The 27,716-nt window shown below is 38.3% G+C and overlaps 2 protein-coding genes across 2 annotated transcripts; one reads left to right on the top strand and one right to left on the bottom strand.

Annotated features, from left to right (window-relative positions):
• Positions 1-1,451: 1,451 nt before the first annotated feature.
• LOC122017874 lies at positions 1,452-24,213 on the bottom strand. The gene is made up of 8 exons (XM_042575588.1): positions 23,997-24,213; positions 7,977-8,062; positions 7,362-7,883; positions 7,060-7,269; positions 6,857-6,981; positions 4,278-5,841; positions 1,766-2,593; positions 1,452-1,670 (listed from the first exon to the last, which is right to left on the bottom strand). The coding sequence occupies exons 1-8, from the start codon at positions 23,997-23,999 to the stop codon at positions 1,667-1,669; spliced, it is 3,342 nt and encodes a 1,113-aa protein (XP_042431522.1). The 5' UTR covers positions 24,000-24,213; the 3' UTR covers positions 1,452-1,666.
• Positions 24,214-25,235: 1,022 nt separating this feature from the next.
• Positions 25,236-26,222, top strand: LOC121996454 (protein kinase PINOID-like). The gene is made up of 2 exons (XM_042550439.1): positions 25,236-25,381; positions 25,634-26,222. The coding sequence occupies exons 1-2, from the start codon at positions 25,236-25,238 to the stop codon at positions 26,220-26,222; spliced, it is 735 nt and encodes a 244-aa protein (XP_042406373.1).
• Positions 26,223-27,716: the final 1,494 nt, after the last annotated feature.

Below are 27,716 nucleotides of genomic sequence, written 5' to 3'. Positions count from 1 at the left end.
TAGAACACATTACCAATGGTAAGTAATAGAACATGTTTCTTAGACAATGAGAGTTTGAATCTCATTTAAAACACACTATACATGAAGAATTCGAATTACTAGTGATATAGTATCATCCACCAAAATCTATCTACGTTTCTCGATTTACCTAATAGCTAGTAAAAAAATTTTGTAAAACTGAACTGATCATTTCTAGAATTAATCATATCGTAATTGAATACCTAAATTTTATATATAAATATATATATAGGCATCGTGTACTTGAATTTACCATTAACTTAATCGATTTATTTTCAAGGTGTCACCTAATCATTAGTTGAATAATGCAATGGTATATGAAATATACAAAGTCATAATCAAAGGCAAGCTAATATGAACAATATAAAAAAGATCATCTTCGTAAGGATTGTATTTGATGTGGATCTAAATTTCTCTTATGAGTTGAATGCCACTGACGATTGAATGGAAGAGAAATAATAGAAGGGGAAAATAATGATAAAAAATCTAATTTTGTTTTGGGGATCAGATTGAGATGGTTGAAGATACATATTTTGTCGATTTGAATAGAGAAGGTAGAAGATTTATGAAATGAATGCTTGGATACCATAACTACTCTGCAGTCATATGATTAAAATCAGTATAAATTGTGTTGTCCACATGATATTTTTCTTGATAAGAAAAAAACATACACATGAACACGACCAACATACTCACAGGAATTAACATTTAGGAATGAGTTAGGTTAGGTTGCAGCTGTGAATCTTTCCATATAGTGCCTTTGATTTCTAGAACAGTTCTAATGTGAAACAATGAGGAATACTTTGTAGTTGGCACTTTGGCCTTCCATATCTGCCTTAATCATTCAGCTTGATAGCCACAGTGGCGCGGCCATAGGCCATAGAAACATTATAACATCATAATTGTTCAGTCATTATCACATTGTCACAGCGGCACTAATTGATAAAATGAAACAACAAAATAGGATTGAGGTAGAGAATTTGATATTGAGGAATGAAAAGTGAGGGATTCCTCGTGGAGATTTGCTCGTCTTCAAGCAATTCCAATTAAGTTGTCTAATCTACAATCTTTAACATGCTTGTGACAAGTTATAAACAATAATATTGGTGTAAAGAATAAAGAAAGCATTAATTAATAAAACAAATAATTTTAATTGATTTTAATTTTGGCTGATCTCAATGACTGAAAGGATAAACCTGAAATAATAAAAGCAAAGACTACTTAATGGTCGAAGCAACCTATGGACTCCTTTTCTATATATAATAATGTGTCCTTAAATGTTGCCCCCATTAAGTTGAGATATCTGCTTTTCTTTTTCTAATTTTATCGAAGACAAGCCGCATTTCGATTAGTTTAATAGTACAAAAAACGACCACCATAAGTACATGTTCAGCGTTATTTTATTTTATTTTTGAAAAAAAAAAAGACTTTAATGATGGAACATCTTTTCATTTTTTTCTCTCTTCTAATCATTAGAACAAAAAATTAGATGACTTGAGAGTAGAGAAAATATTCTAGTTACTTTATGTACACAGCAAAAAGTTACAGAGCAAAAGAAAGCACGTGAGTGTATAACCGCATGCTTGCTTTTAAATAACCTTTGATGACGCTACGTGAAGGACTACTTAGTGAGAGCTTCCTCTTATCGTCACCTACAAAGCATTTGCAAGAATGAACATTGTATTCGATATTAAAAACGAAAAATATATAATATAATCATTGAATGGCTGAACTAAACAACAAATACCTGGATCTAGATTTTTCCTTGTTTAGCTTTGTAATAAATTGTCTGCAATTTCTCTTCAGATGTCCAAGTTTACCACAATGAAAACATTTTGCCTCAGACTGCACACGTGGCTTGGTCATCCTGATCTCAGTTTTAATATTAGGAGATTTCTTCTTTTGGAAACTTTCCTCTACAACTTTGGGTTTGGACGAACCTTTTAGCATGTCAGATGCTTCTCTTTTGATAGTCAACTCAGCATTATTCAACATATTTAGAAGTCCACGCAAAGATGTCTCAATTCTATTTTTCAGGAAGTTGGTTATGAACTGATTGAATGATTCTGGGAGAGACTGCAAGATTAAATCAATGTACAAGTGGCTGTCCATACCAATTCCGAGATCCTCTAACTTCTCCACCATATTGATCATCTTTATAACATGATCATGTACTGAAGATCCCTCTATCATGCGAGTCTGAATGAGATCCCCTAAGATCTGATATCTTCTAATACGAGATTTTGCACCATACAACTTGTCTAAGCGAACATGAATCTCATAAGCGTGTGATAAGTTTTTATATTGCTTTTGAAGCTCATCAGACATTGACGCAATCATATAATATTTAGCCTTCAAATCATCATCTCGCCACTTTTGTAAAGTGATCTTTTCTTCCTCAGTGGCATCATCATTCACACTGGCAGGGGGGCTGTGTTCAAGTACATAGGTTAATTTCTCAAAATTAAGAACAATTTTCAGATTTCTTAGCCAGTCAAGATAATTGAAACCAAAAAGCTTGTGAGCATCGAGTATGCATGCAACCGGGTTCTCTGTCATTCTAAGATTTACCAATCTGCAATACAAAAGATAATAATTGAATAAACAGATGATTTTTTTTAAAAATGCATTCAAGATAAAGCATTTTTTTAATGAAAATGTACCTCGCATAATTTCAAACAAAATATTATGGGTCATTTATAACAAGAATAAAAAGATGTTAACACCTAATCAGTTCCATCATCCCTTGCAACTCTCAGATTATTTTGATGTAGATTTCACATTAATAAATAAATACCAGTGCACAGAAAAACTTTAAGCAAACCACCATTGCTACCAATCAAGTACGGCCAATTAAATTACTTTTTCATAGATAAACCAATTGTCCTATCACACATCTCAGATTATTTTGATGTAGATTTCACATTAATAAATAAAAACCAGTGCACAGAAAAACTTTAAGCAAACCACCATTGCTTTCCATCAAGTATGGCCAATTAAATTACTTTTTCATAGATAAACCAATTGTCCTATCACACATCAACTAGGTAGTATTTATAGATGATCGTTGGCTTACGCAAATAACATATCGAAATGGATACTTAAATTTAACATTTTTGAATTTCAGGTATATGATATTTGGTGTTTTGGATTCAAGTTGGTTAATTTTTTAAAGAAAGCTCAAAAAAGAATCCAACCTGAACGGCATGTATATACCTATATATTATACACTTGATTAATTAATTAATTACAATTAAATTTCTATACACTACACACACATTAATGGATGACTATTGGCTTAGGCAAATAATCACATATTTAACCTAATCATCTGAAAATAAATACTTAAATTTAACATTTTTGAATTTCAGGCATATGGCATTTGGTGTTTGAGTTTCAAGTTTGTTAGTTTTTTACAAAACTTCAAAAAGAATCCAACATGAACCTCATGTATATAAACTATACATTATACATTTGATTAATTAATTAATTACAGTTACACTTCTATACATTGCACATACACACTAATGGACGACTAAGTTGACATATTAGACCTGATCTTGATATTGAAATGGATACTTAAATTTCACAGTTTTCAATTTCAGGTATATGATATTTGGTGTTTGGGTTTCAAGTTGACTAATTGTTTAAATAAAACTCAAAAAGGAATCCAACCTGAACTGCATGTTTATAACTATATATTATAAACTTGATTAATTAATTTCTAACAAAGAATCTAAAACCCTAGCACTTGTCTATGATGTCACTTCTTGATTAACTCATTTGAAGTGGCCCTCTCAATCGACTAAAAACTACTCCAAATATCTCTTAACTGAATATTCAAAATTACTCTTATTTGATAGCCTTGCTCAGCTAGTATAGTCAAGTTCTATTTGGCACATAGTTTAACTAAAGACTAAAAACATAAAACTACTCCATCTAACATAAATTGTACCTAGATGTCCAATGCAAATTTGCTTTGGATGATCTATTTAGGATGATGTGCTGATCAATATGCTGAAAACTTTGGGGCGTTCAAACAGTAAACTAGGTACACAATCAAAATTCATGTTTTCCTTTAAAAAAAAAAACAAGAAGTTTGGACCAGCTATATTGTTCTCTAGAGTAGAAGGAACTACCAAAAAATTTACAACATGAATATGCATGATTAGGTAATCAGTTCAAGTAAATACAATAAGTAGTAATGATAATCAACCAAATAGAAGCAAGATGTGCAAACCAAAGAGAGGGATTATTACTCTTTTCCCAGTTGTGGCATTTTTCCAGTGGATGTATGCTTGTCGATGGCATTATTATGTTGATCATGCTTTCCCTGATATTCCAAAGAATCCAGCATGGGCAGTTTCCTGTCTTTTGTGATTTCATTAGAGCTGTCATCACTGATTTCAGAAAATGGATTTCCGTCAAGACATTGTACTACTCTCTCTTCCAGACTATTAGAGTTGTTAGCTAATTGCTGCTTGACAGTCCTACAATCATCTGTGATAAAATCATAACAATTATCAGATGCATTGGCAATATTTCTGTTCTGAGACATTCTTTCTTCTATGGTAGGATTTGGACAAATTTGCACTGGATGGTGATGCATGTTTAAGTCGATGTTTACTTGACTCTCTGGTGATAAACTTCTGCTGCAGTCTCGCCTTTTGGAAAAACATGCATGTGCAAAATTCGTGTTCTGAGGTGTACTTTGCTCGGCAGAAGGATTAGGACAAACTTGCCCTGGATGAGGATGCATGTTCAAATTGATATTAACTTGACTCTCAGAGCATGCATTTCCATTATACTCTAGTCTTTTGGAATCAGATGCATGCTCAAAGTTCCTGTTCTGAGACATTCTTTCTTCTGCAGTAGGATTAGTATAAATTGGCAATATCTGGTGATGAATATTCGGACGAATGTTAACTTGACTCTTGGAGCATGCACTTCCATCGTAATTTTGCTTTTTTGAATCAGATGCATGCTCAAAGTTCCTGTTCCCAGATGCTCTTTCTTCTGCAGGAGGATTAGGACAAATTTGCACAGGGAGGTGATCCATGTTTGAATTGATATTAATATGATTCTCAGAGTCTAGCCTTTTGGAATCAGATGCATGAACAATAATCCTGTTCCCAGACGTTCTTCCTTCATCACAAGGATTAGGACAAATTTGCTCTGGGTGGTGATGCATGTTTGAACTGACGTTAACTGGACTCTTGGAACATTCACTTCCATTGTACTCTGGCCTTTTGGAATCAGAAGTATGCTCAAAGTTCCTGTTCCGAGATATTCCTTCAGCAGTAGGATGAGAACATATTGGCACATCACTGTGATGCATGTTCGAATGGATGTTAACTTGACTCTTGGAGCATGCACTTCCATTGTACTCTCTCCTTTCGGAATCAGATACATGTTCCAAGTTAGTGTTCTGAGACATTTTTTCATCTGCAGTAGGTTTAGGACAAATTTGCGCTGGGTGGTGGTGCAAGTTTATATCTATGTTAACTTGATTCTCGGAGCATGCACTTTGACTGCAGTCGCGGTTTTTTGAATTCTTAGATTTATCAACCGATTGCTCCACAATATTACAATTTTCAGCATTATTGCACTGCTCAGTTGCATGCGTAAATCCAGGTGGAAAATCTCTTGTTTTTATCTTTTCAGCATTATCACACTGTTCTGTTGCATGCCTAAATCCAGGTGGAAAATGTCTTATCGTTCGCACTTTATGGGAATCTAGACAATTATTGGTTGGAGCACAAGGCTCAGAGTTATCTTGCCGACTCCTGAAGGCACCCCACATATAGTATCTTTCTTCAAATCCTACAACAAAACCAAATCAAAATTTAGTATCAAAGAAGGCCTAAAAATGGGTTGTTTCAACAAGTCTAACAAGCTGGTCAAATCCAATAAAGCGATTTGATGAATAAACCATAAACTGATCGCTTGTAATTACAAACTGGAAGGAATCTAATCCTGAAGCCACAAACCTAAACAAATAGCTAGTTTGTTTTTTTAGTGACAAACCATACTGAGTAATAAACATACTGTAGATGCCATATTCATAATACATCAGAAAAAACAACTATAGGTAATGATATAATTTTCATAGCATAATTAAACTTAAACATGGATTTGCAATAAATAGAAACCAAGGTTTCAGATGAAAGAACTCAGATTATGGCAATGATTAGTATAGAAAACTAAGCGATAACATCTAATGAAGACGTGCAAAGGGAGAATCAACATTAGATAGCGAAAACATCAACACCATTAGGATGAAAACTTCAACTGTGATTCATGAACATTCAATTTAGTATGACTTCCCCTCTAATATATTTACATGCACAAGTAGAGTTTTAAAGTTTGTGTCTTTCCCAGAAATGCATTCAAGATTAGGGCTTTTTCATGGCCTCCAACAAATGAGAAAGCGAGTAGTTGATTTACTACGCTCGACCACTGGCCCAAATGGGTAAGCCTCATCACGAAGGACCTATTCAGAACCTGACTCATTGTCAGATTATCACAGGTAAATCAATTGTGTAAATCATTGAATTGTTTAAGTTGTTTTTTACAAAAATTATAATAGATGTAAATTCATGTTTTCATTAAATCAACTGTTGTGTACTTTGTCAACATAATTATTTTAAATAACTTTTCAGTATGAATCCATATAAACACCTGAATATGTACCTTTATACTTCATATACGCTATGCAATTAGCCAAGTCCTTAAGCTAGATAATCTTCATTTCTTTATTTAAAAAAGGGAGAACCAGTTCACGAGGAAAGTATAATTTGCAACGACTTTGTACACCAATCATACTCGGATAACTTACTCTGACAATATTCTGGCAGTATAATGGAGGAAAATACAAGCATCTCAGCTTCATCAAGCACCACCCTCAAGGCAAGATCCTTCATAGTGATGTGATCCAATAGATTATGAAGTGCTGCCCCTGCACTGAAATGCAATAGAATGTTAAGTTTCATTTCCTCTTTAAGATCATAGATTTAAGGAAGCAACATCAGTAGTAAGTACTTCGAATTTTCTGAAAAGAAACAGAGAGCAATGCTGTCATCATTTGGTGGTGAATTATTGAAACTTGTAGGCCATTCATTTCTTGAGAGCTTTGTCATTTGCAGCACTGGTGGCAACTTAGTCACTATGTTACAAACCTTCTCACACGCTTTAATTGACAGACAAGCTTTTAATGGACCCAATTTCTCATGGCAAACATCAAAGCATCCGCTGCATGTCATAAGATAAAAGCTAGGAGCCTAGGATAATGACAGACTATCTAAAATTTTATAAAAATGGAATGACAAACCAGTATCACTGACCTCCAAATAGGACAGCCAAGGAGTTGCACCAATAAGTCAAAAGAGAGAAAAGTGTTTTGTCTAGTTTTTTCTATTTCTACTTGCGAGAGTGCTAGCAATTGACAAGAATTTTTAACAGGAGAATTTTGGCAAGTAGAATTTGCAAGAATCTCTTCATCCAAATGTCCCCCGTCCGAAATTAATCTTCCCCTTGGTATAGTCAAATTCTTTGGAATTTCTACTTCTAAAAGTTTGTCTTTAGTTGCTTCAGCAGATTCATTCTCCAGCAATATCAATTTTCTCCTCTTATTCTTTGAGTGTTTCTCAAATCGCATTAGAGATGACCGGGGAAAGCCTGCATTATTCTCATGTCTTTTCCGTATATTCTCCATGCTAGCGATCCTTTTCGTTTGCTTAAACTGACACTTCAAGTGTTTCGTGGTTCTACGTTGGGTTGGCTTGACCATGGATGGCCTAGGCTTGCATTGTTCACAGGACCAACTTATCACTTCATGCTGACTAGGCAACTTATCCAAACAATATCTGCAATAACCATATGAATTTATATAAGACAACACAACATATAATAACCTAAGAAACTAAAAGAAGTGGCTTGATTAAGCCACAATAAGATACCTGTGCTCAGCAGAAATCTGACAGTTGTTGCAAAATACAAGAAGTTCGGCATAGCCTGATACACCACATGTCTGGCAAACTGTCACCTGCAAAACCAAGTGTGTAATAATTTTTATTATTTATCTAATAACAAATGGACATACACGAGGCAACAAAAACATGCATTAAATCAAGTCTCCTTTGGGACAAAAAGAGCGGACTATAAATATTTTCAAGGATAAGATATGTCCTCATAAAAAGTCCAATATGTTGTCATCATTGTCAAATTGTGTTTGTTACCAAAGTTTAAAATTTCGACCCATGCCGAGGTTTCGATCCTGGACTAGAGCAATATGGTTTCAGTACCGTATCGTGCCGTGCCGATATAATTTCGGTATTTTTTAAATATAAAATATATTAATTAAAAATTAAAATATTTAGCATAAATATTTAAAAAATAAACAAGATAAAAATAATCTTTTAAAAAGGAAAAGATATAAAAATAGATAAATAAATAAATAAAAATTTTATTATAATTTTTAAATTAAAATAAATGAAATATAAATTAATTAGATAATTTTATTAGGGTTTAATAAAATCTCTTTAGATTATCTCCACTATAATTAAGAGTTGATTAAAAAAATTAACCTAAGTTTAATTAAAAAAATCTGAAATCCGACACCATTCGCGAGCTCGCACGACTTCAGTGCTGTCGCAGGATTGCGCAACCACCCATGGCCTCAAGGATTGCATGATTCCTTTGGCGTGACCACGTTGGTCGTGCGACCCCTCTGTAGTGACCGCAAAATCGCACGATACCTCCATGGCTACAGCGGAAGGATTATGCGACCTCTCCGCTACTGTTGCAAAGTCGAGCGACCCCTCTGTTGTGACCACGGGGTCGCGCAACACATCGCACTTATCGTGGGTCTGGTGCAAGGGTTGTGCCGATGCCGATCGCAAAGCGGAACGAGACGTTTCGCCCGTTTCGACCGTTTCAGCACGGCACTTTAAACCATGTTTGTTACATATTGTTTTTTTTTTAAACTTGTAGATCCGCAAAACTCACAGATAGCTCCACGACCAAGAAGAAGGCCTCAGGTTGACTAAAATTGTTCAGATAGCTCCATAGGGACCAATCCGCTCAACTGGAGCAAATCTTAATGGGAAGTCCAAGAATACCGTAGGAGACCGTAAAGATCTATTTTTTCAAAGACTCGTTGTCGTGGTACCATGGGCATATTGATAAAAAAGATTTCCGCATTAGTGCGATCCGGAGCCTCGCTAGCAACCAGGTTGAGGCAGAAGGTTTGATGGAGGCGGATGCACCCCAAGGCACAAGGGGAGCTATTCAGGATTGGAGCTTAGCTTCCACTCTATGGCTGGCTATTCAGGATTAAGGCACTAACCCATTAATCTAGAATCTATTGGACTAAATGCTCTCATCCCTATTATCCTTGTCCCTTGTATAAAACATCCTACCTCAATGTCAAATGGCAAGCAAGTTGCATCCCCTGAAATACCACAAAAATTTCAGCTCTCTAACATGATTTAAGGCCAAGATTGCATGGACATTGATCTCCCTACTTCACATTTTTGGAGCCACAGCCCTTCCCTGGACAAGTTTGTTGATCCGGCAGTAAGAATGGGGGCCCTAGGTGGTGTGCAGAGTCGGGAAGTGAATACTCGGAAGGGTGCGGATCGTGGCCTCACGTGGAATAATCGAAGTTCACACATGGCAGCTGCGGCCGAAGAGGTCACCAACAACTGCCGCACGTGCCTCCGCGTAGCACCCTCGCAGCCAGTCGAGTACCCAACTTAGGTCTACACGCGAGCAGGTCATAGCAACAACAAACGCACGAGACTGGTCCGCCGCGGACACCTTCTCGGTAGTGAGGGTAGCCATAATATTGTGGAGCCTTCTCCCAGGGCCGCTGATAGGGTTTAGCGCTCACAAGTGGGTCGCGTTTCTCCTTTTCCTAAGTGCTACAAATGGGGTATTGTCACGACACGTCTGGGCTTCGAGGTATGCACCCGCTCACGCCGCTTTAGACTACTCGCCGGCGCACCAGTCACTGTAGAACCACCGACTCGTCTCACGCACTTACACACTTGCCAATGTTTGGTGGCCGTAAGCCGCATCTTGGTAACAGCCGCCTCCTATCCCGTTGGAGATCTACATCAGCAAGTCGGGAAGCGCCACGTGCCCAGCGTCTGTTGGCTTCTGGTTCGGACAGGATCATTTGTTATGATTTTTTCCCTTTGACAACCCTCTTTAATATATTACTGCTCTGCTCTTGTGAATCATAAAAGGCATTGAACTAATGTACTTATAAAATCAGCAAACACCCTTTGTTGCACACTCAAGTTCAACAAAAGTAAACTAAGAATATGTGACTCAAAAGGATTTGAACTAATGCACTCTTATCAGAAACTTTCTAGGTGGCATCATAACCCTTATGCTGAATGTTTAGCTACCTTCATTTATATTTCAATGAAGTTTTTCCTGTTTTATCGTTGTTAACCAAGTCTTTTTATCTGCCTCTTCCTCTATTAATGAGTATCACATCACCTAACTAAGACATTTATTGAACGCCTAAGTGCATACTCATATTATCTTAAACTAGTTTCTTGGAGTTTTTCCTCAATAAATACAACTCCGATTTTCTCTCAAATACTTTTTTTTCTTAGATGTCCATCCTCGAATATCCACACATCCACCTTAACATCCTCATCTCTGCGACTCTCATCTTTTATTTATATGTTTGTTTTATAATTCAACATTCAACTTCATATAACATAATAAATATAAGAGTGTGTTTGGTTCGTGGTTATCGTTGATAACCCTGTTTGGTTTAGATAATGACCAATTCCCAAGTAATGAAGGATGTCCGCCACATCACTAAACGTCAGCAAAAGGAGGAATCCGATTCCTTCGAAAGCCTAAGGTGGCGTTTGGTTTGGAGATTTGGAAATGAGAAAATGGATTCATTCTCAAATCTTGTGTTTGGTTAATGGAAATGAAATCAAGATTTTAAAATGAAATCTAAAAACTTGGGTATTGATGAAATCCATCTCTTCCCTTGGATTTTTATAGAAATGAGAATGAAAATTAAGTTTTGAACAAAAATATCCTTAATATATTGTTCAACTTTTCTTTCATTTCACTTTCTCTCTCCTTATTCTTACTCATCATACTTTCTCTCTCCTCATTCTCTATCATTTTATCCTGTATTATCTCCCATCACACTCTCTCTCCTCATTTTATCTTTTCATTCTTTTTCATCACACTTTCTCTCTCATTACACACACTCTCATTTTTTTCATCGCACTCTCTCTCATCATACATTATTCTCTCTCCTCAATCTCTTCTACCATACCCTCTCTCCTCATTTTCTATCATCACACTTTCCCTCTCTTCATTCTCTCCCATCACACTCTCTCTCCTCATTTTCTCTCATCACACCTTCCCTCTCTTCATTTTTTTCCATCACACTTTCTTTCAGCACACTTTCTCTCGCATTATTCTCTCTCATCATACATTATTCTCTCTCCTCAATTTCTACTCATTTTCACTCATCACACTTTCCCTCTCTTCATTTTTTCCATCACACTTTCTCTCGCATCATACTTTCTCTCTCATCATATTTTTTCTCTATTTATTTTTTCCCATAATACTTTTTCTCTTATCACACTTTCTCTCTCATTATATTTTTCTCTCATATATAATTTTTTCTCTTATTTTCCTCTAAGGGTAAAAAAGAAAATTTAAGTTTATTCCGATTGAAAATATTCAACTAACTAAACATTATTTTTAAAAATGATACTCAAGCTCATATCCATTGATACTCATTCTCATTCCGATTCATAGGAGTGAACTAAACGTCACATAAGATTTTCTTTGATTCTGAGGTTAACAAAATTTTGCCAAAATTATCCTCACAGTTCTACACATCGAGGAGAGGGGAGGGGCGGACAAAGGAGACAGTCTTTGTCACGGCTCGTTCTGCACACTGACTGTTAGCAATGGGAAGGCGTCGGGTCGACGGCTAGGCCAACTCGTCGCAACGACGACAACTCGGCAACTTCCAATGGCTACGGCTGGAAGTGGTGCCAATTCTCCTCTCCTCTGCGACAACCACGACAGAGGGGGAGCAATGACTTGCGGACTGCTGCAGATGGGAAGGCATCTGCCAACGACGACAACGGCTCACAATGGCACTGCGACGACGACTGCAAGGGTGACAAGAGTGCACAAATGAGGGAGAGAATGGGCACAGTAAATAAAAAAAATATACATTAGGCACAAGGAAAAAAAACACAGTGAATTAACAATTTTAGGCTCAAATAAGATAATTACAATAAGTTTTGTTTTAGCAAGGGTAATACAGTAAAATCAAATTAATTTTGTTGCGTTACCTAGGATTAAACCAAACATTAGATTATGTTTTATTCTCCGTAACCTTAGTTATGTGATTACCTTGTAATTACATAACCAAAATTATACATAATAACTTGAACCAAACACACCCTAAGTTTCATTTTATCAAACTTCTCTTTACAAAGAAGATCTAATGTCCTTCATTTTAAGTATTATGCTTATATCCTATGTATAACACCTTTATCAACTCCTCCATCATTTTACAAAATGATCCTCAATACTTAAAGCTCTTAGTTATTAATAACTCGGCATTTCATAACTTTATAATTACTTTGTTATATCTACTACTACTACAACAACAACAACAACCAAGCATTTTCCCACTAGGTGGGGTCGGCTGTATGAATCCTTTTATGCCATTGAACCCTATCTCCTATTATATCATCATCTATATTTAAATAAATTTTATCTTGTTTTATTGTTGCTAACCAAGTCTTTTTTTGGTCGTCCTCTTCCTCGTTTGATATGCATGTTTATCATAATTTCACATCGCCTAATTGGAGCATTTATTGGTCGTCTAAGTACATGTCCGTACCATCTTAAACGTGTCTCTCGAAGTTTGTCCTCAATAGATGCAACTCCGACTTTCTCTCTAATGTTCTCATTCCTTATTTTGTCCATCTTCGTATGTCCACACATCCACCTTAACATCCTCATCTCTGCAACTCTCATTTTCTACTTATATGCTAGAATCATAGTCCAACATTCAACATATAATATAGCAGGTCTAATCACGATTTTATAGAACTTACCTTTAAGTTTAAGAGGTACTTTATGGTCGCATAAAAAACCTGACGCTCTCCTCCATTTCACTCATCCTGCTTGTATTCTATGTAGACCTCTCAATCCCTCCATTTTACAAAAATAATCTCTGAGGGCAACTCGTCCTCTCCTATCTTAACAATTGTTTCATTACTTTTAATATTGCTAAACTTAAATTCCATATATTCTGTCTTTAATCTACTAAGCTTAAAACCTTTCCCTTCTAGTGTTTCCCTCCAAGATTCTAGCTTAGCATTTACTCCTTCACGTGTCTCATCTACCAAAATAATATCATCTGCAAACAACATGCACCACGGTACTGTCTTGAATGTGCGTAGTGAGTTCGTCCATAATTAGTGTAAAAAGATAGGGGCTTAGGGTTGATCCTTGATGTAACCCTATCTTTATTAGAAATGTTTCAGTTACTCCGCCTGAAGTCTTTACTCTGATCGTTACATCCTCATACATATCCTTAATTAGTTCAATATATGTTATGCTAACACCTCTCTTTTCTAAAATTCTTCATATAATTTCTTTGGGACTTTATCATAAGCTTTTTCTAAGTCAATGAATACCATGTAAAGATCTTGTTTTTGCTCCCGATATTTTTCAATTAATTGTCTAAGGAACTTTTAGTTTCAATTTTTTGTGCCCAAGATTCAACTTTACATTATTCAATCATGTGTCTCATCCACCAAAATAATATCATCTACAAACAACATGCAGCATAGTAACGTATCTCAGATCTATTCAATAAATTCATTCATTATTAGTGTAAAGAGGTACACACTTAGAGTTGTTCCTTAATATAAGTCAATCTTTATAGGAAATGATACAATTAATGAAATCTTCACTTTTATCATTACATCGTCATACATATCTTATTGTTTAAATATATGCTACACTAAATATCCTAATACTTTTCCAATACTTTTCAATCTGTAGTCATATATAGAGCTTTCATCATTGACCTTTGCATAAATCCAAATTAATTTTTATTCACCTTTACCCTACGTTAATGTGACATTTTTTCATTTTCAATATTAATACTTCCCTAGACACTTTTATATCTATATTGAAATATTACCTAATCTAATCGCTTGCCCATTCTAAATTCTATTTAAAATTTGTTTTACTTTTAAAGTTTAAATTAATAAAAATTTGAATTTCTATACTCCTCTAACCTACTTAGGTTTCCTAAGCTAAGTTAGTTCCTAAATCTTCTTAAATCGTTGATAAAAGTTAAAGAAAATACTTCCTCCACTCTATCGTTTTCATCTTTAATACATTTAATTTGAGTAAGATCTCTTATTTTCCTCTCTCATCAAAATCGTTATTAGTATTAAGTCAAGTAGTCTAGAAATTTCAATATTAGTTAAAGCATATCAATAGGATGGGTGTTGATATCATTAAACACCAAAATATCAATAATAAAATTAAATTAATAGATCATAATATAATAACAAAAGGATATCAAATTGTTATTTAATACTATTAGAAAGAATAGATGGACTAAGCTACTAGATTACTACAACTTGGACTAGAGTGAATGAGTCAATCAGAGATTGTTGTGAGGCAAAAAACACTTACTCCAGCAATTAGCCACCACCAATTAAGTCACCTCCCATTAAGGGTCAAGTTAACAACAACAAAAAATCGCTTAAGGATGACATGCACAAGATGAATACTATAGGCACACAAAGCAATCAAAAAGATGAAAAAAATAGGAAGATGAGAAGGGAAAAAAAGGATAGTTGGGTGGACAAAACTCCTGCTAATATAGGATCCCGGGGAAGAGTCCTATTTTGCAAGAGTGTTTTCGAAATTCGAACCTATAAATCACACTAAAACAACTTTACCTACAAGTTTTAAGTCCCTTATTCATTATGTTCCATGATCTTACTGACAATGTAAGTGTCAACTAACATATGCATCGAATACGACGAGAATGTAATACCTCCTAACCAAATGGTGAATGGTTAAGCATCCAAGACTAATATATGAATACTTGGTTTATAAGGAGCAAACCAAAAGTATCATTGCCACCAACTCGTACATCGATTGACAAAAAAGCTCCCTCTCATGTTATTGGTATCAACTATCCTTCACATCACCATGACAACTCTGTCATGAACTTCACCATCAAGCTCGGTGTTGCACTTCTTCTCTAACCACAAGAAAAACCTTAACTCTCAAACTCAGTAGAGAGCATAGCTTAAGACACTAACGTTGATCTTTGCTAGCAATGGTCAGCCAATAACTAGATCAATCACCTCCTGATTGCAGATAGTCACAACATCCCTTAGATATCTAGCTTCATAATGACTGTCACCAACATCCTTACACATCCAGCTACCACTTGACATTGCCACTCCACTAGCCATTAGTAATGATTAGCCCTTCAACTCTTTTGGTTTTGCAAATTAGCCAAATGATACAACACAACAAATAAACAAGGACACAAATCCCACCTAAAAACTAATATAAAAAGAAATCTCAAATAGAAAAGGAGAAAATTATATTAATTCAAATGATGCAATGAATAGGGATGTTGGCACATGGGCCAGGGGTATTTTTGAAATTTTGAGTGTTTTTTTCCTCATTTTTTAGGAATGGTCTTCGTCGAAGAGATGAGGGGGCTTCTTCATTTTGGCCCGTCTCACACACACTTGCACGAGTGTCGCTTCTCCCCCTCTGTGACGAACGCCACCAGCCACATCGGCAACAACATCTTCTCCTCCTCACTTGTCATCAGCCAACCAAGGACACCTCCTCTCCTTCCATCCTCTCTCATGCGCCGCCAGAGGGGGATCACCTCTTCGAGGCAACCACCTCACGCTCAGGCGACGGGAGCACGCCGCCGGTGCCCTTCATCCTCGCCATTATCTCCACCCCTTTCTTCCTCTGAAGGTCACCGCCTCCTCTCTCACCAAACACGCCGCCAGCCACGCCGCCTCGAGCGACGGCCCCCCTTGCCACCATCGCCAAACAACACCTCCTCCTTCCCTACCGTTGATCTCTGGCTAGAACGCTACCCCCCCCCCCTCCCTCTCTACCCCGTGATCCACCCCCATAGTCGGATTTGCATCCTAATCGTCAACTGCCGCCAGATCTATGCCCTAGCCACCAGGTTCCGCCAGATCTATGCCCTAGCCGCCAGGTTCCGCCAGATCTGCTCCCCGACTGCTTAGTCGGCCTTTGTTGTCGTCTCCTAGCTTCTAGTCGCTGCCAACTCAGCCGGAACCCCTTGCACGCTATCGTACACTTCTGACATTGATCCAGCATAGATCTATCACTGTTATATCCCTCCTATGCCGACCAGGACCCCGGGCCTTCGTTGTTACGCACTTACGTTGTACTTCACCTCCGTGGTCAATTCGATTCCTAGAGCCCTAACCACTGCTATGTTCTAGCCTTCGAGTCGCTATTGTGTTCCGGCCTTCGAGTTATTATCATGTTCCAGCCTTTAAGTCACTGCCACCGCCTTTTGCCATGCGCCTTCTCCAACTCCCCGAGTGGATACTTCAGGGCCCAACTCCTTGAGCGGATATTTTAGGGGCTCATCTCCCCGATCAGAAATTCAGTGCATGTTCGATCGGCTTTGCAAGATACTCCGACTCACTTCCACTCTGACCCAACACCCTATAAGATCTAGATATTTAGCTACTCAACAACACGTGGACAGATGTGGCACGTGGAGCCGTATGGTGGACGTAGCACGATCCCACAAGATCTTATACGATATCAAATATGATTGATGTGACCTGATACGGTAATGGGGCATCTTCCTTACCTTAATACGACATCCTGTTAGAAGCGCATCATTCCTTATGATAGTCACAGATGTGACATCTCCCCCTTTCAGGTTATAAAAAATCTCACCCCACGGGCCAAGGTATGCAGAGATTTTTACAAACATTACCTACACATATGCATTACTTTACTACACTATTTATCTTCTTTATTCTATGCTACAAAAAAAATTTTGATTCTTAGGGCTTCGCTCCTTGTAAAGGCCGACTCCCTCCAATTCTTAGAATTTCGCTCCCTTTACAACCATGGGCTTTGCTCCCACTTTTAGCCACGAGCTTTACTCCAACTTACGACCACGGGCTTTTCTCCCACTAACGACCACGGGCTTTGCTCCCACTTACGGCCACGGGCTTTGCTCCCACTTACGACCTCGGGCTTTGCTCCCACTTATAGCCATGGGCTTCGCTCCCACTTTACGACCACGAGCTCTACTTCCACTTACGGCCACGAGCTTCGCTCCCTCTTTACGGCCACAAGCTCTACTCCCACTTACGACTCCCCAATCAGAGAGTGAGAGTTTAGCTCCCCGATCAAAGACTAGAGCCTTAGATCCCCGATCAGACACTAGGGGCACAACTCCTGAGTAGACACTAAGAGCACAACTCCCTGATTAGAAACTAGGGGCAGTTCTCGATCAAGGACTAGGGGCCTTGCTCCCTGATCAGAAACTAGGGGCTCAACTCCCCGATTAAATACTCAAGGGCTTTATTCCTTACGACTTTTAGGGCGTCGCTCCCTACGATTCTCAAGGTTTTGCTCCCTTTGACTGCCAAGGCACGGACTATTCTCTCCCTGACTCTATGGACCATTGGGAATCGTGGATCGAGCACTATATCACCGCTATAGCCGCCCGCTCGACATTTGCTCGACCGCCTGCAAGGCATCCGCTCGGCCGCTCGCTCGGCATCCGCTCGACCGCTCGCTCGACATCCGCTCGATCGCTCGCTTGGCATCCGCTCGATCGCTCGCTTGACATCCGCTCGATCGCTCGCTCAGCACAGCCATTGCCACTCGCTCGACTCACCATAGCTACTCACTCGACATCATACAATGGGCCTAATGATCTTTCCCCGACTCTGCGGTCAAGATTCAGCATTACGTAAAGGCTTCGCCCCCTACAATTCTTAGGGCTCTGCTCCCTACGATTGTTAGGGTTTCACTCTTCATTGACCATGGATGCTCCCGTGCTAGCAAATCGCCACAACACAAGAATCCAACCAGTCAAACTCGCACCTCCTTCAACTAGACTTGAAGAAGAAGTTTGTGATGCAGTTAATAGGGATGATGACATATGGGCAAGGGATATTTTTAGGATTTTGATTGCTTTTTCCCCCTTTTTTACCGATGGTCTTCGTCGAAGAAAGGAAGGGGATTCTTCGTTTTGGCCCGTCTCACGCACGCCGCCACACTCCCTCTCCGCAACGAACGTCGCCGGCCACACTATCGGCAATGACATCTCCTCACTCACCGCCGAGGGACCACTCCTCTCCTTCCTCTCATGCGCCGCCAAAGGGATCGCCTCTTTCAGACAACCGCCTCATGCTCACGCCTCCAGCACCACTTTTGTAGGATCTCCTTTCTCGTCACCATATCTTCATCCTCGCCATTATCCCCCCCCCCTTCTTCCTCAGGAGGTCACCGCCTCCTCTCTCGCCAACCAAGACATCAGCTACGCCGCCTCAGGCGACGACCCCCTTACCGCCATCGTTGAGCAGTGTCTTCTCCTCCTTCCCGCCACTGATCTCCGGCTAGCGAGTCGCCTCCCCTCTCCGCGATCCACCCCCATTGTCAGATTTACGCCTCAGCCACTAGCTACCACCAGATTTATGCCCTAGCCATTGGATTCTATCGGATCTACTCCTCGGCAAACTTGATCAGTCTTCACCATCACCTCCTAGCTTCTGGTCGCTGCCGACTCCGCCAGAACCCCTCACGCACACTATTGTACACTTCCGACACTGATTCGGCAAAAATCTATTGCTATCGTAAGCCTCCGATGTCGATCGAGCCCCCAAACTTTCGTTGTTGTGCATTTCCGTTGTACTCCGCCTCCATGGTCGATTCGGTTCCTAGAGCCGTAGCCGCAGTTGTGTTCCAGCCTTCGACTGTGTTCCGACCTTCGAGCCGCTATTGTGTTCTGACCTTCAAGCCGTTGTCATATTCCGACCTTCTCTTGGCATGCACCTTCTCCAGCTCCCCGAGCAGATACTTCAAGGCCCAAATCCTTGAGCGGATACTTCAGGGCTCAACTCCCCGAGCGGATATTTCAGTGGCTCACCTCCACTCTAACCTGAAACCTCTCCCGGGTCCAGATATTCAACTGCTCAGTGGCACATGGATTGATGTGACACATGCAACCACATGGTGGACGTAGCATGATCCCACGAGATCTTATACAGTGCCAGATATGACTGATGTTACCTTCTGATACAACGATGGGACATCTTCCTTATCTTGATACAACATCTTGTCAGAACAACCACAGATGTGACATCTCCTTCTTTCATGTTATAAAAAGTCCCACCACACGAGCCAAGGCATGCGGAGATTTTTACAGATCTTCATTCCTATTGTCGGAGACATAATTACGAGATTGGAAGGTTGGGGCAACCCGAACTCCCTCTAACATTCCATCTATCTTTTCTTGTCTTCTAGTTCTAGTAACCTTGCATGCACCATTGACAGAAGCCTTTATGGCACCTTTGGTCTCCTCTTCTTGGTTTTTCTTAAGAGGTCCAACAATTCAGTCAACCTAGAAGACAGCTCATTACCTTCTTCTCCCTCCAAGTCATGGTGACTTGGTCCACATTCCAGCCACCTCACTGGTAGTCCAGCCTTCGCCACTTCTAGATGGGATCATCAAAAATGAGATTTACAAGACTAAGGACAACTTCTATTATCAACTTGACTTGAAAAAAATGTAGAAACAAATATTCAAAAGATAATAATCTTAATCAAGAAAACATGATAATCTTTAAAATGTCAAAGTCCATTCTCAATGATCCAAGCATCTTCAATCTCTACAATCCTTTCTGACCAATTAGTACCAATTAATGTTTCATCTAGTGATATCATCAACTAAAAAACCACAATGCATTTAATTTGATAAGAAGGTTGGGTCACGGATGAGATCGTTCAGAAATTGTCGATACACAAACTATAGGCAAAACAATAGACAAAGAAAAACCTTTAAATGTGCCTAGATACGGTAGTAAGTCCTCAATCTTATAAATTAGTTTGATGCAAGTGACAGTCTTATCTTTGAGACGGCCAATCCTACTATAGTCCCGTTCATGGAGTATGATATGGCAACAACACAACTTAGTACATCAACATATGGTCCAATGCAGAACAATTAAACAACATTTTGAAACAAAAGTGTGCTCTTGAGTATACTCAATCGCTTGGCCACAATTAGCATGTTTGGACTTATCTTCTTCTAAAACTAAATGAAATTCAATGCCTTACAGTTCAAATGAAGAATGAACTCATGTGATAGGGGTAATAGCACCAATGTAGGATTTAAACCATTTGTTGTAAAACTCTCTATTTGTGGAAAAGTGTTGTCAAGCCTTGATGAGTTTTTTGCTGAAAAATAAAATGAGGTGCCCTTTTAGCTCAATGTGTCCCCTATGTTTACCTCAATCACATTGCATTTTAGACAGGTTAAAGTTTCAAAATTAAAATTTTAGTTATCTTTTTTTAAATATCCCTAAAGGCTGTTTATGCAGATTTAGGGCATTAAAACTCCTCTGTCTTCATGAAGTCCAACACGGGAGCCATGATGATACTAAAGTGCTTAACAAAGCGATGGTAAACGGTTATAAAGCTATGAAATTTTCGACCTATTGAGCAAGTACATAATTAAGCCATTACTTGATCACCCTAATCTTTTCTAAATTAATCATGTAAAGAGTAGTCCGGTGCACGAAGCTCCCACCAAAGTAGAGTTCCGGGGAAGGGTATTGTACGCAACTTTACCTTGCTTTGCAAGGTCTAAATTAGTCAATATGTCTTTAACAAAAATGATAGACCTGAGAAAGAGAACCTAAGCAGGTAGTAAAGAGCACTTTTTCATATTGCTAAACAACTTTTTTGCCTTAAATAGTCTCTAGACTGAGGCAAATGTAGTTAAAGTGATTATCATGTATCACGATATATATCAATATCATCAAAAAAACACCACAATGATTTTTACTATGACAGATTTTAGGAGTTGCTTATTCACTCACATAAAGAGGTACTACAAGGGCAACACTAACCTGACAAACAGTTCATACCATCTTACATCTTATAGACAGTTTTCCATTCATCACCAATCCAAATTCAAATTTGATAGCTAATTGCACAAATCAATCTTAGAAAACCAACAAATTCTTGTTATCAAATCAAGCATGTTAAAGCCTAAGTTGGAAACATCATGGGTCTTTTATTCCACCTCTCATGGAGGTACACATAGGCCGAACATCTACTACAATTATACCATCCTTCGACTCATTAATAGGTCACTCGTCATTAGTAGCTAGGAGATTTTCCAGGGGATTACATGATAGTTGAGGCAAACAACAAGGCATGTGGACAACAATGGTCTAAACGCTCTCATTATGGCACTTAGCAAATTAAGGATGTATCTTACTTCATGACTATCCTATTAACCATCCTCTCCACACAATGCACATGACCAGGTTAGATAGGGTTGTAAATGAACCAAGCGTTCGTAAACAAGCTTGGTGTTCGGCTTGGTAAGAGTTTGTTTATGTTCGTTCAATATACATTAAATTAATTAAACAAACAAGCTTGAACACATATGTGTTCAGCTCGTTAACGTTCGTTAACAACGTTCGTGAACAATGTTCGTGAACAACGTTCATGAACAATGTTCACGAACAATATTTATTAATAAAAATCTTTTCAATATGCTAAATAAACAATAAAATAAAATAAAATAAATAAATTTAAATTATCAACCTTAATAACCAATCAAACAATTAAAAGTTTCAAACAATCAAACAAGCTTGAATTAAGAGCTTGATAACATCTAAACGAACCAAGCTCGAACCAAGCTCAAGCCAAGCTCGAACCAAGCTCAAGCCAAGCTCGAAGCAAGCTCAAGCCAAGCTTGAATTGAGAGCTTGATAATATCTAAACGAACCCAGCTCAAACCAAGCTTCAAACAAGCTCAAGCTTATAAAAAATAAACCAAGCCAAGCTTGAACACTCATTTCAAAAGCTTGGTTCATTTTAAGCTCGGCCCAGCTCGGTTATCTTATCAAACAAGCTTGAACACCCCAAAGTTCGGCTCGGCTCGGCTTGTTTACAGCCCTAAGGTCAGATGCTACTCAAGAGCTATCATCCACAATCTCATTCCAATTTTATGGTTTCTATCAACAAATATGATTCCTCCACTTCTAGGTTGTGCTTAGTACATCATCCCAAACAATCACCTCGCTCATAGTTACAGTGTAATCGTTACAAGGGAAGAACCACAAAAAAAATAAAGTGAAGACAAAATTTAATTAACTAGGCTTCACCTCTATTTCCTTTAGTGAAAAGAGGTAAAGGGAAGGAAAAAACGAATGAATCTTTTCACTTTTTCCCTATATAACTAAATCTGTTCAATTTCATAACATGTGAAGGAGCCCTACCACATGTTATCTTATCAATCACATTTCATCCTAAACAAAATGTTTGAAAAGGAATCAATCCTTACCTTACGAACTGGTTTACTACGAGGGAAGGAAATAGCTAGGTGATGAAAGAGTACAAAAATCATTCATAGGAAACAATAAAAAAATATTTCTCTTACTAACTAAGGGGGGAAGAAAGAAGTAAAACTACCCTTTAGAGCATTTCCTTAAGGAAGAAAGATGGAAAGCTAAATTTCAAATTTTAATATATTGATAATTTAAAAAACTATATATAAAAAATATATAAAAAATAAATTAGGAAAAAAAATCAAAAGAAGGTCCCTCATTTTCATTATCATCAACAGAAGATCTCACATTGAAAAAATATCAAAAGAGAAAATGAACCAATTTTTCATCACAAAAATACTCTTATTTCAATATTATTGTAGCAATTTTGCCCAAAACTAGTGTAACATAGAATAAAATTGCTTTTAACTTTACCAAAATTGTTACACTAAAGGGCAGCCCAGTGCACAAAGCTCTCATCAATGCAGGATAAGGGTCTGCTTTGCAAGAAACTATTTCCAAAATTTGAACCCATGACCTCAACTTCACTGCTGTGTCGAGGCTCCATTTCAAAATAGTTACACTATTATATGAAAATACCTTTATTTCAACTTAGTCAAAATAGTTTCATAACACTGTTGTAGCATGTTGTGGCAATTTGACTAAAAATCAAAATTGTTACACGTTATAGTAGTTTTGACCAAATAGAATGAGAGCAGGTTTAGACACCCAATGGAAAAACTCCTTTTAGCCCTTTACTTCCCACCTATCTCAGCCAAAGGAAATGAAGGAAGAGAAAGGCTGGAGAATCCTTTTCCCCCTCATTTCCGTTTGAGTTATATTCCCTGAAACACAGGTTGTGGGTGAGAGGACCAGACGCTGGTGGAATATATACGAAGTCAAACAGCCATCACAGCACATACAGATACAGGAATCTTGAACCCATAAAGGCACCATGCAACCAACCTAATACATGAATAACGATTACCATACCTTAAGTCTCAAAAATTTTTGCTAGGAAGTTTGCGGGTTTGAACCATGGCATCCTAACATCCTTCCTTCAACCGTAAGAACAAATGCAGAACCCCTAAAACCCTATAACTTGAAGTAGAACACCATGCCTGGCGCTAGAACCACAAAAGATTCGAGCGACGACAAACCTAAAGTTGGAGGAGCCGGTTTTGCTAGGAGGTTCGCGGAGTTTGAGCCATGGCATCCTAACACCCTTCCTTCGGCAGTAAGAAGGATGGACGACACATCAAGAACTCAAAACGAACAAGAAACGAATGCAGAATCCCTAAAACCCTATAAATCAATTCAAAAGTAGCATACCATGTCTCGCGCTAGAACCAGAAAGGATCCGAGCGACGACAAATATGAAGTTGGCGGAGCCGGAGATGGAGAAACCGAAGAAGATACAAAACAAGAGGAGGAAGAAGAAGAATGCGAGAGAGAGAGAGAGAGAGGAGAAGCAGGTTTCGGTTTCTTCCGCTGGACGGCTCGAATGTGATAAATAGCACGGCGGTCGGTGCGTCGGGGGTTTTCCGAAATAAGTGAGTCAGGGTTTCTCCAACCGCGTTTAAATAGAAGCCGCCACTAAGGATTCAATTAAAAAGGCAAGGGTTTAATTATGGATACAAATCGACGTGCACTAGACGAATCGTTCAAAGTTCGCCATTTTTTTTTCTAAAATATTTTTTAATTAAAAAATACAAATATATATATATAAAAAAAGAATTTCCTGCAATTGCCGCACGACACGATCGCCCTATTCCCTATCCACGTGGCCAAAGGACCTTTGGCCTCGTGGCCAGGGACTCAATCACGTGGCTAGGGACCCGATGAGGCAGTCAAGTCGGTCGTGCAATCAGAGGACGTTGATCGGGCGGCACACCGCACACGGCCAAGTCGACCGGCCACGGCAGCCACGCGATGAGGTTTGCCTGGCTAGGGCGACCGTCCCAGGAAGAAGTATTTTTGGGTAATAATTAAAAAGATGACCTTTTATTATAATCAATAAATCAATCAAGAAACGTTTCTTCTTTATTTTTTTTTATTAAAAGTGCGTCCCACACCCATCATCTCTGTCTCTTTAAAATTAGATCGCCGTCTTTCAATATTATTATTTCTCATCGTATATATTAAATTATAAATTAATCGATTAGTTCTATAAATATAATAAATATGTAAAAATGATATGCTATCATTTGAATGGTTTAGTAATTGCTACAAAATTTAAGGCGGAGCCACGTTTTAAGGTTACCTGATTTTAGTCCGGGGGCCTTACGGCATTGAGAAAAAACTATTGCTTGAATTTGTGGTGGAAGAAACGAAAAACATGAAAGCAAGAGGAAGGTTGTTCAGGTGGTGACGTTCGAAGATCACATCTAGAGTGCATTTGGTTTAAGTCATCATCTATAACTTTGATTATGCGATTGTCAGTAATCACATAATCAAGATTATAGGGAATACAATATAACTTATTAGGTGTTTGGTTCAATTAAGATTATGTAATTACTTAATTTTACATTTACTAATTTATCCTTTAACTTTTTGAATTAATTTAATTGAATGAAAACCTTTTTCCCCACTCTCTACGTCGACTTCGATGCTTCGCCGCACTACTCCTGCGTCGTGATAGAATACTGTAGCGGCGGAGACCTTCACACGCTCCGCCACCGCCAGCCCTGCCAACGCTTCTCCATCGCCGCCAAAAGGTGCTCCACTGAACCTCTTTTCTTCGACTAAAAATCTGAATCCTTTTCCCATCTTCCACCAACTTGTTCATATTACCTTCACAGAATTCACACAATTTTGTACTTTCTCTTCAATCGGAGACTATTTGGTGATCTCAATCATAACTGAAAGATTCCTTCTTTCCAACTATTTGACCTTGTTGTAGTTGTAACTGAAAGATGCTTCCCTTTGGCCCTGTTCTGGCTTTGACGTTGTTGATTGAAATGTCGTAGGTTCTATGCGGCGGAGGTGCTGCTCGCCCTAGAGTATCTTCACATGCTCGGCATCGTCTGCCGTGACCTGAAGCCGGAGAACATCCTCATCCGCTCCGACGGCCACATCATGTCCTCTGACTTCGACCTCTCCCTGGAGTCCGCCTCCTCGCCCACCCTCGAGCCCATCACCACCTCCATCGCCGCGGACAAGGGCCACTCTGCTGCTGAAAACGACGAGCGCTTCCTTATCGATCCCTCCTGCCTCCCCTTCCTCACTCGCCGACCGCTGCCCCACATGGCCACGAAGGCCGACCCTTGGCGCTTCGTCGCGGAGCCTGTCGACACTCGATCGTGCTCCTTTGTGGGTACCCACGAGTACGTCGCGCCAGAGGTCACCGCAGGTCAGCCCCACGGCTGCGTCGTCGACTGGTGGGCCTACGGCATCCTCCTCTACGAGCTCCTCTATGGGCGCACTCCCTTCGCCGGGCTCACCAACCTGCAGACCCTCCATAACATCGTCAGGCAGCCGCTATCCTTCCCTACGGCCGACCCTTCCCCGCTGGTGCGCCATCTCCATGAAGAACGAACAGGTACAGAACTCGGATGACATCCCTGCTCATCACCTCTTCGAATGGTAGTTTTGGAAAAAAATATTGATAACCCATGAATCGTAGAAAACCTAAGATTTCCAAGGTTTTCTGATTCCTGTTTCTATTCCCTAATTGTTGATGTGGCGGGAATGTTGCATTACCAGGAATCACCAATTACTTAAACCAAACAAGATTATCATTGATAACCAACTAAGGTTATCAGCGATAACCCCGAACCAAACACGCCCCTAGGGTTAATTTTGTAGTGTTTAAATTTATTGATTGTTCAAGATTAATCTTATTTTTTTATAAGTTTAATTTGAGTTTGATTTGTTCAGATGTTATCAAGTTCTCAATTGAAATTTTTTTTATTATTTAAAATTTTCCTATTTTAAATTTGTTTAATTAGTTATTGAGTTTAATAATACAAACTTACTTCTTTATTTTGAAAGTTTATTTATTTATCTAGCATATTAATAAGAATTTTATTGATGAATATCATTCAAAAATATTATTTACGAATATTATTCACAAACATTATTCATGAACGATATTCATGAATAAATTTATGAATGTTATTCATAAACATTGTTCATGAATATTAACGAACTAAATCATATATGTGTTCAAATTTATTTATTTAATTTAATAAGTTATTCAAACTTGTTCATTTAATTGGTATTATGTATTGAATGAACATAAATACATTTTTATTATGGTAATATCATGTTTGTTCATGAACATTCGGTTCATTTATAATATTAATTATGTAGCAAAAAAGACAATTTGTTTATCCCAATGTTCACGTCAACTCATCCCTAAGTTAACACAAAGGAGATAAATCATGAATGACTATTAGTCATTTAGTATAGATGGTCAAAATATAAGAAAAAATATGCTCCGACATATCTAGTTTTGATCCTATGACTTTATATAATAATATTTCATGTCTTAATCATAATACCACCCGATCCTCCAAATCCCCCTCCCCTCCCCTTCATCCCAAGAAGATATTTACCATACTAATAATTGTGACAATAAAGGCGAATACGCTCGCCCCCAGCGCCCCCGTAAATTCATCCTAAGGTCAACACGAATGAGGTAAATCACAGACAACTACTAGCATTTGGAATAGTGACTAGCACATAAGGGAAGTATTTACCTCAGTTTTACTGAGATTCAAACTCTAGACTTCATTATGATAATATTTCATATGCTAACCACTAGACCAATCCGAAAAAATATATTTACCATACTAATCATGACCATGGCCCGTCATCAATCTGGATAGATCAGCTCTGCCCTATACATTTAAATTGGGGAATTAATGTACAGTCTTTTGAAGGCAGTCGTTACCTTTTGAGTTTTGTCAAGTTTTTATATATTATTTTTTTAAGTATGGCTTTTTAATAATTTTTAAAATTTAGATGCATTTTTGTTAAAATATTTATTAATGATCTCATAAATAATTTGCGCGACTAATTTGTAATTTTATATAAAAAAAAGGGTTT

The sequence above is a fragment of the Zingiber officinale genome, chromosome 1A, assembly GCF_018446385.1.
Source record: "Zingiber officinale cultivar Zhangliang chromosome 1A, Zo_v1.1, whole genome shotgun sequence".
Classification (NCBI taxonomy): Eukaryota; Viridiplantae; Streptophyta; class Magnoliopsida; order Zingiberales; family Zingiberaceae; genus Zingiber; species Zingiber officinale.
This window is presented reverse-complemented; position numbering and strand designations above follow the sequence as displayed.